Raw genomic sequence first — 17116 nt, 5'->3', positions numbered from 1 at the left:
CTGATTTCTTCCTTTTTTGTTTTCAAACTTCATGCATTGATGACAATCATAAATGAATAAAGCGTTAAGATAAACATCAAGAAAGGAGTTGCAACTTGTTGACTCCCCTGAAAATATAATTAACTGAAGAAAGTGCCTCTGTAAAGCAGTGGGCATTGTTAATATTCGACAGGTTAGTTTTTTTTAGGCGTTTGAGTCGAATTATGTGGAAGAGTCTTTTCTGCTGATTACTCTTGGTGTAGTTAACAAAGCTGCCGCAAGGGGGCGCGGTTACACTGGCGGTGCAGATATGAACCACCGTTACAAGAAAGAAGAAGAAACGGGAGCGCATTTCCTTTCATTAAACGACCTTTTAGTTTCTACAAACCATTCGATAAGAAGCATTAGATGGAGGAATAAACGTTACATAATCCTTCATAAAGTGTATTTACGAAGGTTTGCGATTGTGAAACTCGCGTCGCCGGTGAGTTCGCGCTTTTGTTGCAGGAGCGCGCTGGTGTCGTTAGCTAGCTTCGCTCGTGAACGATGTTCAGCTTATTTTAAAACTCCAAAGGAGGGTTTTCAGTTAGTTTTTTTGTGAAGAGTTAACCCCTGCTGAGAACGATGGCCACACAGAGAGGGCTTTCTCAGAGCAAAGAGACTCTGCTGCAGAACTACAACAAGAGGCTGAAAGATGACATCAAGTCCATCATGGACAACTTCACAGAGATCATCAAAACTGCCAAGGTGAGAGAGCAGATCCTCCCTCCTCTCCTCTGTCACCGTGGTTCTTATCGAGCTGGAAACTTGTGTTGATGATATTAAACTGCTCACCCATGTAATCAAAGTGGAAACTCCTCTTCAAACCCTGATAATGATCTGCTGACAAAACGAACCAAATTAGTCTAAAAACAATCTGATATCTTCGAGATACTTCAATGAGACTCAAAGTTTACTTAAAACTGGCTCTTGTTTTTACATATTCATTTATACATCCTCTGTATGGTTACACTAATTCAGTTAAACAGTTATCAGTTTAACTCTTCCCAGTAAATAGTGTTTTGTTGTGTTGGTCAGTCATTGCCACGCCTCCATGCATTTATGATATTTACATATATTCTTTTTTTTCTGACTCAGTTCATATTTTAACATTCTATTCTCTTATATTCTATCATGTTTGGAGCAACGATGTAAATATTTTACTTTATTTTTTTAATCTGAGATTAATAAAGTATTTCTATTTTGTCCTCTCTCTCTATGAGAAGAAGTTTCTCAGTGTGAAAATTTGGACCTCTTATCATCTTAATTGTTAGGTTTACAGTGGGTTCCAAACTGTCACACATATTTAAACAATTTTTCAAACTCCAACATTCTATAACGGAACGATTCCAAAATACTCAAACATTGGTTGTCAAACTTTTCAAGGTTTGTTCCACCTGAGGAAACCTGGAGCTCTGCAGGATTCTAGCTGGCCTGACCGTACGGTAGACAAGTCTTAGATATGGAATTATTACTTGCATACTTATAAATATACATTTCTTATGTTTTATATTTTTTCTTTATGCGTTTTGCACTATTTTGATCATTTTATGTATTGTCCCTGCATGTTTTGTTTGTTTGTTTCTTGTTCTAGATAAAAGAAGGTTAGGTGTGTGGTATAGTTATCAGTTTGGGGGAGTGGTGAACTGGATATCAGGACTTTGCAGGTTCGATTCCCACACCAGACGTGCCGCCACTGTGGGTCTCTGAGCGTGACCCATGCCCCCTAACGGCGCCCCAGAACGCCTCGATGTGGCTGCACACCGCATCCTAGAAAGGGGATGGTTAAATGTAGAAAAACTTCATCTCTCTAAGGGGTTTAATAAAGTTTGATCCGTTTTGTTTTATTGTGGAGATTTCTTGCGAAGTGTAATGGAGGTGAATCAAAGTCATAAAATAAGTTTTGGTGAATAAAGTGGCGGTCTATATTTAAATCCAAGTGCTTTAACACTTTTTATTACCTACCTATCGATCCAAACAAGTATTAACAATAATATATATGATATCTCTAATAAGACAAATAAAACTACTACTTGATGAGCTGAATGGAAGAGGGTAAAACTCCTGTTGGAACCAGTTGCAGTTATATGTACGCCCTCGACGACCCCAATCATCTAATCCTTTAGCGGGAAATTCTTTTCCCTCAAATTATTGCACCACCATGTCAAATATTACACGGGTCTTCGGAGTCATTAATAATTGGCTTCTGATATCAGTGTGTGTTGTTAAAGCGTCTCCTCAGCACAACCGCCGAGACGTTGTTAGTTTGTTAATGACATTATTAAAGATACATAGATATGTTTGCAGAACATACAATTTACAAAACTAGAAAAAGAACAAAAGTGATGGATAGGATTTCTTGTCTCGGTGGAACAGGAGGGGACATTTTGAAAGGAGGGGATATCAGCACTGACTGCATCATGTTGGACGTTTGAGAAGCCGCCTCATCCTAATGTGCTACCAAAACATCTTTTATGCTCCAAACGTTGATCCGCTTTACGAGGAGCTGAATTGCTTGACCATGTATTTTCTAATACGGACATCAAGATATTTACATCCTTACAAACCTTCTATGATTTTTTACTTTCTTATAATGTTTTATTCTCTCACGTCTTTTCACCACGTGGTCTGTCCGACAGCTCAGCACACGACTGGATGGAGTGACTTAACGTTTGTTTTTTGTGTCCAGATTGAGGATGAGACGCAGGTATCGAGACCGACCCAAGCAGAGCAGGACCATTACGAGATGCATGTCAGAGCAGCCAACATTGTGAGTATTTGCAAAAACACTTATTTTATAAGGATGGAAGTATTTTAAATTTCTAAAACGTCTTCCTATAAGTGCTTGATGCATGATTTCAGGATGTTTCTTCTTCATTCCATTGAGTGTGGAATGTTTTCTCTGGGAGTGAAGTTGAGATTGCAGGTTGCTCGATTTACCAACCGCATGGTTTTACTTCCAAAGGCACGCCATTGTAATACTTGCAGAAACAAGCGGAAATATCACACAAACAATCTCATTAGAAAGTCTCAGACATGCCGCTCACGTCTGTATGTACTTTTTCAAATACAGCAAAACGTTTGGGTTCCTACATTAAATGAGTGTTTTTAGTTGTAGTTTCGCATACCGTAATTTCCGGACAATAAGACACTACTTTTTCACACACGCCTTGAACCCTGCTGGTAATTTATGGATTTTTATGTTAACAAGCTTCATGCCTCTTATACACGTGTGATGCGTTCAGGTGCATCACGTAACTCCGGCCTTTCTTTTTTTCTTCTTTTTAAATTTGGTGGGTGCAGCTTATATTCCGGTGCGCTCAATAGTCCGTAAATTACCGTAAAACTATGGTTTGAAAGATAATTTTTTTTCTGTATTAATTACAGTTTATGCAGCCTTAATTTCTGTTATTCATCCTATCCTGGAAGTTTAGTGTAGGTTTTGCTGGCAAAGCACTGGTTTGTATAACGTGCGACTGTGTCAGGTACGCGCCGGCGAGTCGCTCATGAAGCTGGTGTCCGATCTGAAGCAGTTCTTGATCCTGAACGACTTCCCCTCCGTCAACGACGCCATCAGCCTGCAGAACCAGCAGCTCCGCTCGCTGCAGGAGGAGTGCGACAAGAAGCTCACGTCGCTCCGGGACGAGATCGCCGTCGACCTGTATGAGCTCGAGGAAGAATATTACTCCTCCAGGTACAAGTAGGCTCAAACCCCGCCTCCCCCCCATTCCACAGCACCGCCCATCTCTGGCGCCCATGCCCAGCACCATGTACTGTCTCACTTTTTTACCATTCACCGTTGGTTTAATCCCCACTTCTAAACAGCCAAACATCCATCTACAAAGATGGCGGCTGGGGGTCGTTGTGACGACTCACATCTCACTCAGTGCCTTTACATTGTCACGGTGACACAGTGCTTTGGCTGTTCTGCTCTGATGGTTAAAGCAGGGAGGCCTTAAAGTGACAGACCACTAGATTTGCCTGTTCAAAGTGTATTTATGAGCAATATATATATATATAACTCTGAAAGTCAAAATGCTGTTTTCATGTTGTGGGGGGGGGTTAAGCTAAACCAAAAGCATCAGTGTGGATTTACTGCAGATTTCTGACCAAATCCTTAAGAGACTTTTCAGCTTTCAAACATTTTCACAAATAAACTAGGGGGACATGCAAGAGAGTAACCCTTCAGATATTTGTAAGCGATGAGATCTCCAAGTGCATTTATGACACAAGTATTTCAATGGAAGCGATAATTTGAGGCCTTGATTTTTCTAATGGTTCCATGCTGGTTACAAGTTCTACTAGATTTATACAATGAAAGAAGAGATTTATAATGTATCAACCATGAAAATTAATATAATTGATATTTAAAGCATATATATGATCAACAGCCTGACAATTTTAAAGGTACAATTCCTAAAAATCTGGGTAATGTCACCTTTGTCCACCAGGTCGCAGCAGTGAGTCACTCACTGAGATTTTAATTTCGCTTCTTTTTTCTGTTCTTGTTACGTTGGTGACTCCACTGCACCACCTTGTGGTACAACGTGGTATTACTGACAGACTGCTGGTTACCTTGACTCTGCAACATTCTGATGGATATTTTTCCAGGTTGACATTTTTTGAGTAAAAATATGACATATTGTACCTTCTAAAGAAAAACCAAGATGTACATTTATATACTGGTGTTTGCTGTTAAATCTGAGGCTTTAAGTTTCCAACGTAGAGGTTTCCTGTAAAAAAATAAAAAGATTTGGAAGTTTTATACCTTGTGGATTCCGTCCAATAGGAACAAAAGCTGTAAGCGGTCACACAAGGTGCAGATGTACATGTGTGTCACTTTTTTTTTTTTTTTTACAAGCTGTTCCAACAGAGTGATTGAAAAATAAAAGTAGAGACAAAACGCTGCAGTAGTTTGTCTCGTTTTTTTTTTTTTTTTGGTGTGTGTTGAGAAGTGTCTCAGTCCCGTGTGGAGCACGTTGGGTGTGGGCTTGCCTTCCTTGCTGCTCTTGCACTGCCTTTTCCTCCATCACCTACTAATCTCATCCTTCATGCTGAACCTAGACAAGCGGATGATCCGTCATCCCTCTGAATCGTTGCGGTCTCCGGTGCTTCTGCATAACCTCCGTGTCGCTATCGGACGTGTGCCTTCATGTGCTCCTGTTCCGGGTGTGCTTTTATTCTGACTTGTCGCTCTCGTCTGCTCCTCTCTTTCTGTGCTGCGCTGACTCTTTGCCTCCCGCTGGTTTCCGCTCTGCAAAGCTACAGTCAGTGGGACACCACTGATCTGCCGCTGTGCGAGGCCTTCCGGCGCCGAGACAGCTGGGCGTCGTCCGACAGCAGCTGCAGCTCCACGCAGGGCGACCGGGACGACGCGGACGGTCCTCCATCGCAGGAGGCAAACCCCCCGCAGCACCACCTCAATGGACACGGGACGGCCTGCTCAGAGAAACCGTGACGAGGACTGGTGTTGGGAGTCCGGCTGGTTTATGTTTAGTTTCAACTGGAATAAAACTTGGCAGATTTTTTATTTTTTTTTAACCATTATTGGGTAAATGAGTAAAACTTACTTTAAAAAACTGATCTGAAGAATAACGGCCCATAACGCCGTAAAAAGTCACATTCCCCTGTTTAAATGAATTTAATGCCTGGTCTTTGTGACAATATAAATTGCATTTATTTTATGTTAGAAGTTTGGAAATCTTAAGTTCTTGGACTTTGAGTTGAGTTTGCATTTGTAATATGATGGCAGCTTTTTTTACTTCCCTATGAAGACATTAAATAAAGAATGAGGGGGGAAGAAATGTTGGTTTTATGTTTTTAATCAAACGTGTTCTTTGAAAGCGATGCAACACAAGACTGCAGTTTGAAGTTGAAACTTTTATACAAACTTGAGAATTTAAAACGGGATTATATTCTTAGTTTGACGTCTTTCTGCATTTTTTTTCCCCCGATTGCTTGGATGTCAAACGTCCAGGGAGAGATGGGGCAAACGATCCCAGTACATATTAAACTTGAACAATAGGCGCTATAAAGAAACAACATTGTGTTTGAGACTAACCAAGAACAGCTGCTTAGAGAAACCAGTCCACAAATGACTTGCAGCTAAATCAGGAAAAAAAGGACATTAAAAGCAGAAATTGAAAAAGACAGAAGAACCATCCTGATCCTTAATATCTTCGATTCATCTTCTTGAACTTCTCGTAGTGATAGTCGTCTGTGGCCTTCTCATTGTTTGGACGCTTGCGGTAGTTAGGTGGTGATGGAGCTGCAGATTTAAAAAAAAAAAAAGAAAAGGGGGGGGGGATTAAGTTTATTAATCTCAAAGAAGCATGTTGCTCGTGAAGTGATCCTAACTGCTGACGTAGAACTGAAGGGAAGTGTATTTCAGTCTCACCCTCGGGCCCTGGTTTCTCGGTGTCGCCCACACGCAGCGGTCTGGCTTTGGGCTCCTCTCGGTGTCTTTGGTGCCTCTGCGGTGCGTTCGAGTCCTCGTGGTAAACTGAGAGAAGAACACATCATGATCAGCAAACTGTTGCCTTCAGGAGTTGCATCATGTGGCTGTCGACAGAACTCACAGCGGTTGTGTTGGACATAGTTAACGGCGATGTTGGTGGGTACGAAGGACGTGCCCTGGTCTTTCTTCTTGTTCCGTTGTTCTGCAATGAGTTTGGCCTTTGCGTCCTCCGTCTGGATTATGTTCTTTATCTTTGCACTGAGGAGAAAAAAAAAATGTAATAAAAAAAATTGCTGCCACATCTCAATAAGGAATATCTAACCCGGACCTTTTTTTTTTTTCTAATTCAGGAATATTTTGTACGTACTCAATACCAAGATCCACTTCAGGGATCCCACTCAGCATCTGATTGGATAACATCTCCTCCGTCTTCTTGGCAGAGTTGACTCGAATGTTTTCTGGCAGCTCGTACAAGTGGTCCTCCGCGTTCTTCACCTTCACTTTCTGTTCCTCCGCCTCCACCAAGCCTTTCTTCTTTTTTAACTCTGTCTCGATGTATTTCATCCTGCAAAGAAAGATCGCGAACTGCTGCCTTAAAGCCCGTAACCAGCTTAAAATATAGAACATATATATAAATATCAAATGGGAATTTTGACATTTTGGACTTGGGTGAAAATTGCACGTTGATCAACACTTGGTTTATTTAAAACTGTGAAGATGCGAGTGTGTGTGTGTGTGTGTGTGTGTGTGTGTGTGTGTGTGTGTGTGTGTGTGTGTGTGTGTGTGTGTGTGTGTGTGTGTGTGTGTGTGTGTGTGTCAATGTGACAAAAAGCACATACATGTCTGCATCCTCGTCTCTCCTGTTGGTCTCAGCTGAGAACGACGTCCCCAGGTTGAGGTCGGTGTCATCCTCTGTCCTGCGTGGGAAGTGAAAGTTGTTTAAAGTCCGACGAAATGGAGCGCGTTTCAAAATGACAACAGGAATCCATAAAGCAGTTGGCGTCACTTACATGTCTCGGTTTCTGTCTTTCACGTTCTTCATGTCAACAATGCCTCCAGTCTTCAGTTTGAAGGGGTCATTCTGTTGTGATTAAAATTAAGGTAAAAAAAAAAAGAAAAGATCAGTCTAAACACAAAAAAGGTTGTGAAATTAACATTAAAGAAGCCATAAAGCATGACTCACATCGATTTCTGCGTCTGGTGGCAGCTTCTCTCCAGCCAGTAAGGCAGTGACACTAAAATAAAAGGTAGATGTGTTATATGTAAAGAGTCTTCACACCAAAAAGTTGAAAAGATTCCTACAACTGACCAGGTTAGTGTTTTATTCACACTCTTCAATGTTTTTGTTCCAGGTAAGCCTATGAAGGCATGCATTACATTTTCAGGAAAGTGTTGATGTAAAGAGAAATTATCTTTGAGAAGATGCTTCAAAAACAAAAACGGACCGGCAGTTTAGTGTTGAAAATTATTTACTACAAAGAGATTCTATGAAAATGGTTGACTTATTCTACAAAGTCCGACCACAGTGAATGTAGTTTAAATGAAATACCAGCAAACAGAGGCAGTCTGAATTTGGCTCCTCAAAGTTGAGTTTACTTATAGTCAAACCTTTAGCTTGCTTGTGATGCAAAGAATATAGAAACCTATAGATTATGGTACCCCTAGTTTATATAAAATCTACAATATACTTGATCAGAACGCATTCAAAATGAGCCTCCTAATTTAAAACAAACTCGTTAAACCTCAGTCTGTTTATATCAGTTATAAGGGTTAATTTCCAGAGCATCACTTCCCAGTTATGGATCACCATCATATTACGAGTGCTTGAATGATATCAAAAATATAGTTTGTGGTGGATACATTAGAATGTGAGATTAAGGAGAATAAAACCGCTGCTTTGTGTTACCTGACTCCGTTTTGTCGTCTCCGCAGACTCTGAAGCTCTTTGGCTTCTTCCACCTTTGATCTAATTGAAAAAGAACACAAAAATCAAACCAAGTGATCTAGTTTATTTATTAAAACAAATACAGAAAGATAAATAAGAATAAAGTGAAGGAAACGTCTGGATGTTGCTCCCTTGCTAGCTTGTTTCCTTCACCGAAGCGTTTCTTATGGTTGTATTTCTGTCAAAAACAGACTGAGTGATCGACTTTACCTCACTTCTCGGGTGGTTTCGTCTTCCTCCTCATCTGACGAGTTCCTTCTCCTCCTGAAGTTTTTGTTACACGGCATTTTTACCCCGACTTATCCGCGAGCTTATTCGGGAGCTTTTTCTGGCGAATTAGTGGCGCTGTAGATACCGGATGTCGTTTGGAGCGGACACGTTTCCTCGACGTACAATAATAGGACGTCACTTCCGTTCACTTCTGTTCACCCTTTTACGTAATCATAACAAACATGTCGAGTTACAGACAGGTCGGGAGGCTTTTGGCTTTTTCTGCGAGACTTTCACGTCCGTAAGTTTATGTATTTGTCAGTAATGGTCATGCAGTGTCATTTAGGGTCTCATTTTTTCTAGCATTTTAATATAAGCACATTTAATGTTAACAAAGTCAGGCTAACATGAACTAGCCGTTTAGCACGCTGGTTAAATGCGTGTTGACGCAGAAAGATTAAATGACCCAGTTTACCCCAATTTGCCCTAAATTGTCCTTTTGTTAAGATGAGAGATGGTGACGATGATTATATATTGTGTTTCAACTATTGCAAGTGAGAGTCTGCCACAAACATTGTGCAACAATGGAAGTTCAACGACACAACAGGAGAGCACAAACACTCTATTTACATTATCATGTGCATTTTTTTTACTTCATGTTGCCATGGCCTGATGCTCGTAGAAAACAGCAGGCTATATGTCATATAGAAATATTACCTAATGCACAACTTGGACAACATATGTTGGGTTAAACAAGTATGGTGTGGGGTAGTTTGAAGTTTCAATGTGTAAACATTGTGGCTAAACTTATGGATATGAAAATCACAAAGATGCCAACAGATTTTGGATGATGCTTTGTTATTAACTTAACTAATCACACTTCATTAACCCACTTTGGCATTTACCCATCCTGTTTCTAAGAAGCAGCCTCATTAAGACGCTCTGGGGAATTGATGGGGGTCAAAGGTCATGGTCAAGGACTCTTGACTCCCAATTGAATAAGATAGAGAGTAATGTAAATGGGCACAATACTAACTATATATATATATGTTTATAGTGTTTACAAAAACAATATATGCCATGTTTACAAAACCGATGCATAGGTGTGATCAGTGTGTCAGTGCAAGTTGTGAGGACTGCAGAACTCCAGGGCACCACCAGAGTTCAGTAGTCGAACAGCTTCCAGAAACAAGCTGTTCCTCAACTTACATTTACATTTAAGCGTGTCATTGTTACTGAGCACATATGTTATGTATTATTTTGCGGTTTACATCTGATGTGTGTTTGGTGTCTATTGATTTACAATTTTCCAATGTGAAGGAGTGTCCTTTCAACATGGGCCAATAGGGATGCATGACAGGTATACTGCACATATCTTGTCTCATATCTGTGAATTCATTGTTTCACTTTCTCTATGCTCACAGTATTACAGTAAATGATGGTGAGTGGAAAGGGTGTCTAATATGTCTATACTGTGGTCACCTTTTGAATCTCCTGTTTGTATTATTTCAGTTTTGCTGCCGGTGGATGTCAGAGCAGTGGATTATATTGGCCTTCACATACCATCGAAGTCTCAAACAGATGGCAAAGCCCCCTCTGGGCTGTTCCTGGTTTGTATTCATGAAGCATTCTGCAACATTCTCATGTCTGGCATTGAAAATGTTGAAACTGTTTTAACTAGCAGATGATGATCGGCTGCTGTCGAAGTGTGCTGTGTGTTCGGGAGGCAGATGTTGGTTCTGCTTCTCATTCAAATAAATGTACTTAAAAGGAGCGTGTTATTATGATACAATCTGATTTTAGTGCATATAGCACAAGCCTGAGTAAGCCCCCGATAATGACTGGTGATTCATTCTTGTTCTTGGTGTTTTCTGTTTCTAGGAAGAACCATGTTTGTGCAGACGCAAGACACACCGAATCCAAACAGTATGAAGTTTCTACCTGGTCGAACAGTTCTTGAAGCAGGAACTATGAATTTTGCTGGTCCGCGTGACGCTTTCTGCTCACCCTTAGCCAGGTAAAACACTTTTTAGCAGAGGCCTTAGAGATGAAAGAAACAAGCGAGTAACCATAAGTTCACTGCTTTGAAGCCCACTGCGAATGGGTCACCACTGTGAGTGTGTGAATGAGGCCTTCAACTATCAACTGCTCAGGATGCATCAGTAATGTAACATAATAAAGCATAAAACTGGTGACAAATCCAACATGCAGATCACACACTCTGCTGTGGCTATTATTATTATTATTATTATTATTATTATTATTATTATTATTATTATTATTATTATTATTATTATTATTATTTTGTTCTGTAAATGTCATATCAGTCAAAGGAGTATGAATTGGAGGGTTTAGCTGTTCATTTTCATTCATGAATAGTATTATGGATTTGGAGTCATTTATTTTGTATCCTGCAAAGGTACCAAAAAAGTTATGTTGAGTAGAGCTGGTAGAGTCTGTTTCAGGTTGCAGAACAAAAGCACATCATCAGCTTTACGATGTTTCATATATCTTATTCTCTTGCCTTTTAAGTGAGTATGGTTACGGATTGCCAAGGCAAGTGTCTTAATTGCCGGGGCAAATAATGGTGGAGACAGAGGGCATCCTTGTCTTGTGCCCCTGTACAGTTTAAAGGGTGCTGAAGACAGTCCATTTGTTAAAACTTCAGCTTGGGGGTCAGCATAGAGTAGTCTAATCCATCAAAAATAATTCTCCTTCATGCCAAATCTTTGAAATTCCTCAAACAGGAAGTGTGACTCCACCCAGGTGGCATCCAATGCCAAAATAGCAGTTTTAAAGCATCCTAACCTTTCAAACACGATATTAAGTACTCATCGTACGTCAAGGAAACCATGTTATCCCTGGATAAAACCATTCTGGTCCTGGTGCAAACACTCCTTAAGTAAAGATAAAAAGAAATAGTAAATAAAAATATTTGATCAATTTCAACAAGAATCTGGCGCTACAAATTTTTGTGTTGTTTTCTTTAAGGTCACTAGCTTCTAAACCGTCATCTGCTGAATGGTCTTTATTGTTCTTTCAGTTTCAGCTTGTTTAATGAGCCAAGCTCAGCGTTTATGAGCCTTTTCTCCTTGCTCGTAGTACGACTGTGTCAATCTCAGAAAGCTTTTGTTTGCTTTGTTGACAGATAAAATATTGTATTCAGCTCTAAGTTCATTAAGTTCTTTAAAATTGTGAAGTGTTTTGATTCAGTTTCTTTTATCCTTTTCTTTAACTCTTCTATCTCCAACCTCCAGGATTTGTGTTTAAAACTAGTAAAACTTCATCTGCCCTCTCAGGAAGGCTTGAACAGCTTCCCACCGAATTGCAGCTGTGGTTTGGGTTGTGTTATATTTAAAGTAATCTTCAATTTTCACCTTAATAAACTGCAGAAATGCTGGATCCTTCAGCCAAAATGGCTTAAGGTGCCACCTTGTGGGAAAATTCAGTGGTTGTGACAAATGTAGACTGAATTAAACTGGAGAGTGATCTGAGATTATGCTGCTATCATATCAGCTTCTTGAAACGGTGGACACCAAAAAGTACTGAATTCTGGAGAATGACAGGAAGCAGAATAGCATGAGAAGGTGAACTGGTCAGGATAGTTCTTTCTCCATATATCAGTTGTGTTGAATTCTTTAATATACTGTAGAAATCACACAGTTGTTACATTCCAAACACGTCAAACTGAAATCCAGCCCACATTCTTCATTTTCTTATTATGGACATTGATGTGATAAAAAAAAACAAACAAAGTAAACGATTGTGACTATACGTTGGAGGACGCCACCGGATATGTGATCGTACGTTCATACTAATGGCAAATGAGCTAGTTATCAGTTGGGAATTTCCAAGTTCACAGTTTCGTTGTGACTATGATAAACAAGCTATAACTTCCCTGCTGCTCTCATAGTCAAGATAAGAGACAGATATGCTCCCGTACATCCATCCAAAGAGCACGAAATAAAGAACAGGAGGTAAACTATCATTTCACTCCTCATCGTTGCAAATGGAAACTCTGTTTCACTAAAGTAGCGAATATAAGCGTGGTAATTTATGCGTAGACGTATGCGCAAAGTTAACATAAAATAAAATTCCTCTTGTTCATGGAGCAGCTCCATTCTTTACATTTAATAAGAACTCAGGGACTCCAGACACGTGTTGGGACGTTTTCCAAAACCTCCAAGTGAGAATCTCTGTTTGACTACTTTTGTCTTTCAGTAATAAAATATGAAGATATTCAGGTTTGGCGGCAGTGGAAGTAATTTACTGTTCCATGATTCAAAAAGGTTTTCACATGAAGGCATCCTGCACGCTTGAGATATTGAAACATGTTCTGGGTCAGGTTGAATTTTCCATTTGTGTAAATGTATTGAACCTTCTGTATTGTGCTGCATTGTCTTCAGACAGCTCTTTAGGATTGATGGAGTCAAAGGTGTCTTTCTGGGCCCGGACTTCATCACCATCACAAAGGTACAAACAGGTGGAGAGCAAATTCATCTCCTGGTTGAGCACTCTATAAATAATACTGCTTTAATATTTTTCTCTCCCCCCACTTCAGTCTGATTCTACCGTGGAATGGAAATTAATCAAACCAGATGTTTATGCTGCCATTATGGACTTTTTCACCTCTGGACTCCCTGTTGTGAACGAGGACAGCCAGCCAAATGCAGATACAGGTCAGGGTTTGAATCAGCTGTACAGAGAAAACACAAGAGTGGGTCAGACTGAATACTGTTTGAATGCAAAACCTCTCGAATCTCTCTTGTCTTTCAGCACCATCGGACGATGACGACGAGGTCGTCTCTATGATTAAAGAACTTCTGGACACTCGAATAAGGTGACAGCTTGTGAAGATATATTCTTTGATGATTGGTTGCCTCTGTCCGTTTCTCATGTATGCTGATGCTCTGGCTGTCCAGGCCCACCGTGCAGGAGGACGGAGGCGATGTCCTGTACCGAGGCTTTGAAGATGGCATCGTTAAATTGAAGTTGCAGGGCTCTTGCACCAGCTGCCCTAGTTCCATTGTTACTTTAAAGAGTGGAATCCAGAACATGCTGCAGTTTTACGTCCCCGAAGTTGAATCAGTGGAGCAGGTTCGTTCTCCGTTTCTATTGTTCACACTTGTGTGGTAAACATTTTCAGTCCGTATAAAGCTACACCTGTACATGCTACTTATACAACCACCATGTGTGGCAAATTGTCATAAAATGATTAGAATCACAGAAACTTCACCATTTCTAGTTTTTAATTGTTCTCCAAGTGGTTTTAGCCACAAGTAAAGTCTAATCATTGATGAGTAAATTCAGTTTCGAATTCACAAGTGTTTCCTTCACTTTATTGTTGTCATGTGCATGTGTTACAAAATATGACTGCTTGTCTGATAATTGCTTTCATCGTCATATAACATGGCTGTATAATTACAGTCTTTACTCCAAATAGTACTTGGCTAGACATCAAGGCTAACTGAAAGTGGTAAAACCCATACCTTTAGATTGATCTCATCACATTGGTTAAAGGAAATATTTCTTCACACCTCATTGTAAAAGAAGAGCAAGCGAATATGACAAATTGCTGTGACATTTGTTCTGTCGAGGTCTAAATCATGAGTCATGAAGAAGTCGACCTTCCCACCCCTAACTTATCTGCACTGATTGTTCTGACTTCACCTGACCTCAGCACATATGTAGGTTTTACACATATAACAGCAGCCTGTTGAGACGAGGCTTCGCGTTGCAATAAAGCCTCAAACATTTCTTTTTGAAGACTTTTTAATAAAGACTGCTGGTGCACCAACAGGCAAACAGTGCACTAAATCCTTAGCACTGCAACTTTAAATCATGTTGGTATTTTACTTTTACATACTTTGCTGCAGACATGGAGTTTATTTTTCAAATCCTGCTTTCAACCTCCGCAGAGTGATGAACCTCCCGTTTCTTATTGACAAGGCAGACAATAGAAATGACCTCATGGAAGCGCTCGACTGCGTTTCTCTGCCTCGTGTCTCCTGCAAAGAAGACCCCGTCATTTTACATGAGCAAAACGTCACACATTAGGTTCAGTTTATTTTTGGCCTGTTTACTCATTTTATTCTCATTTTGTTATGTGTGGGTTAAATATATATATTTTATTAGAAATCTCATAAGTTGTCAAATATGTAAGCTTCTGTGTTCAGGTGTGTAAGAATCTTTATTGGAATATTGAGCTTATCTTATTTTACCATTTTTATTCACTGTGATAAATCTATATTCAGCTCTTTTCTTTGGGTCTTGTGTTTCTGTGATACATATTGAACAAGGACAAAGGTACAGAAGTTTTCCACTCTACTAAATTATGACGTTAGATTGTCAGATTTCCTTCCTAAAGCCACGGTGGGATTTGAACCACGACATTTGCAATAATGAAAATAACAGAACGTCGGTACGTTTCAGGTCAACTGGACTTGTTCCCTCGGCTGAACTGTGTTTTTCCATATCATCATCATCATCAGTAAGAGCGTGTTGTGTGTGTCTCCACAGGTAAAGGATGAGGATGAAGAGGAGGCAGCTCAAGTCTGAACGTCTGAATCCAGAGCCATCTCTGCACATTCCTGTGTCTCCCTCGCCGCCCGCTTCACCGCAAACTATAGGAGCAACAAGATGAACCGATGTTTAGCACAGCTGGGTAAATCATTGTAATACTTCCAGATGTTGTCATTGGTTCTGGTAGTTGTTTCCTGAACTGTTGTACAGAACAGCTCAGTTATAAAGACAGATGGCTGCAGAGCAGGAATAAAATATATTTATGATTTCACATTGTTACATATTTTCTGAATAAAGTCACACCAGAATCGAGGTTTATATACTGTGTGTACATGAATAAAGTTTCTTAAATTGTATCGTGAAGCTGGACTCTTTATTTTTCTTACGTGACATTTTTAGTCTCGTCTTTTTAATTGTATGCACTTATGGTTTACTAATTTAATAAAAGCAACACTTTTTGTTGCTTTCTGTGCGTACTTGCAGCTTCCATTGCATATTTGTGGATGATTGGGTTTCGATATTTTTTTGTGTACTTGAGGTCTGTTTTCTATATCCCTCTTATAACCTACCTGCATATCTAGACTTCACTGCAAATATTACTTGGATATATATCAAGGCCAACTTTGCTCGGTGACAGAGGCATAACTTAAAAATGGTATAACCGATATCTCTAGATTTATTTTACTGTATTAAGGAGTGGAAGAAACTTATTCATGTGTCCTGCAAACATATTTCTTCACACCTCATTGTCTTAAGAAGAGGTTTGGGTTGCTACAAGTGAAGATGACACTTGTTTTGTTGACATTCCAGCTTTGGTTTTAACCCTCACACACATCCAACCTGATCACATATGAATATCTATCACGCATGTAGACGCAGGTCGGTACTGGTGACAGTTTGTCCTGCCAGGGTCTAAATCATGGATGACAAAGAAGACCTTCCTACTCCCGATTGTTTCCACACTGGTTAGTATATCAGTTACTTAGTTAATTTCAGATGGTGTTTTTTAAAATCATTTTTGTGCTTATTTGCTCTTTAATGTGGTTATTTCAGATCTGTCATGATTGGGGTTGTTTTTTTTTGTTAGTTTTATTGTTTGTGGTCGATGTGGGTCTTATGTAGAAGTTATTAGTGTCTGGCTCGTCTGTGTCTCTCAATATATTGTGTTTGGTCACATTGTGGTCTTTGTGGTTATTTTACAGTTGTTAGTACTCGTTTTGTTGTTTTGCATGTTTTTCTATAAAATAATTGAATAAGCGTTTTATTACCACTCTTTCAAAGTTGTCATTTGAAAATAAGCCGTTACCATTTTTGAATCAACATAAGAACAAATAAATAATGCACATCGAAACGTACAGACTGTCACGTGTAGAGGACACTGGTGTCATATTGTGCCTGGTAGTCTGATTGATTTTGTGTGCACTGTTATCCTTTTGTTTGTGAGGTCCTCGGGGAGAGGTTTACTCAGTGCTCCTAGAGTCAGAAACAAACAAGGTGAAGCAGCTTTTAGTTCCTACGCTCCTCACCTGGGGAACAAACTTCTTGAAGACTGCTGACACACTCAATTCTTTTAAATCAGGACTCAAAACATTCTTATTTGCACAGGCTTTTGACTAAAAAATAGATTTTACTTACTTTCTTAAACTTATCTTAATAAATCTTCCCTTATTATACTTTTCTTCATTATTTGTTTTATTGCATTTCCTTAATTTCTTCTAAAGCTTTAATGCATTTCTTTGATTCTGTATTTCTTTACTTTCTTTGTAAAGCACTGTGAATTGCCTTGTGTTTGAATGGTGCTCTATAAATAAATTTGCCTTGCTTGCCTTTCTCTTCTTCTAGTCGTTTGTGTCACTTTCTGATCATTTTGGGTTTCAAATGTGTCTATTTTGTACTTGTACTTTGTGTCTGTATATAGTGTTCATAGTACTTTTCTTCCATGTAGGCTTATGTAGTGATCCATC

At 39.6% G+C, this 17116-nt stretch overlaps 3 protein-coding genes across 5 annotated transcripts; 2 read left to right on the top strand and 1 right to left on the bottom strand.

Moving 5' to 3' along the window:
* Nucleotides 1-268: 268 nt before the first annotated feature.
* On the top strand, nt 269-6296 carry med22 (mediator complex subunit 22). 3 transcript variants are annotated; one of them, XM_080468215.1, is made up of 4 exons: nt 269-726; nt 2708-2788; nt 3504-3712; nt 5281-6296. In XM_080468215.1, exons 1-4 carry the CDS (start codon nt 604-606, stop codon nt 5474-5476), a joined length of 609 nt encoding a protein of 202 aa, XP_080324341.1. In that variant the 5' UTR covers nt 269-603; the 3' UTR covers nt 5477-6296. The 3 variants fall into 3 exon arrangements, with proteins under 3 accessions (XP_080324341.1, XP_080324342.1, XP_080324343.1); XM_080468216.1 differs by having other exon boundaries at nt 5287-5816; XM_080468217.1 differs by lacking the exon at nt 5281-6296 and having other exon boundaries at nt 3504-4918.
* Nucleotides 5819-8813, bottom strand: cUnh9orf78 (chromosome Un C9orf78 homolog). The gene is made up of 9 exons (XM_080468213.1): nt 8631-8813; nt 8382-8441; nt 7659-7710; nt 7486-7556; nt 7315-7392; nt 6843-7040; nt 6597-6733; nt 6416-6520; nt 5819-6286 (listed from the first exon to the last, which is right to left on the bottom strand). The coding sequence occupies exons 1-9, from the start codon at nt 8705-8707 to the stop codon at nt 6189-6191; spliced, it is 876 nt and encodes a 291-aa protein (XP_080324339.1). The 5' UTR covers nt 8708-8813; the 3' UTR covers nt 5819-6188.
* On the top strand, nt 8807-16987 carry nfu1 (NFU1 iron-sulfur cluster scaffold homolog). Its single transcript, XM_080468214.1, has 8 exons — nt 8807-8931; nt 10143-10240; nt 10512-10647; nt 13037-13103; nt 13192-13309; nt 13407-13470; nt 13553-13727; nt 15150-16987. Exons 1-8 carry the CDS (start codon nt 8873-8875, stop codon nt 15186-15188), a joined length of 756 nt encoding a protein of 251 aa, XP_080324340.1. The 5' UTR covers nt 8807-8872; the 3' UTR covers nt 15189-16987.
* The last annotated feature ends 129 nt before the right edge of the window (nt 16988-17116 follow it).

Source organism: Lipophrys pholis, assembly GCF_963383615.2.
Source record: "Lipophrys pholis genome assembly, chromosome: 7".
Taxonomy (NCBI): domain Eukaryota; kingdom Metazoa; phylum Chordata; class Actinopteri; order Blenniiformes; family Blenniidae; genus Lipophrys; species Lipophrys pholis.
Note: the sequence above shows the minus strand (reverse complement) of the source record. Positions and strands in the feature narration are given on the sequence as shown.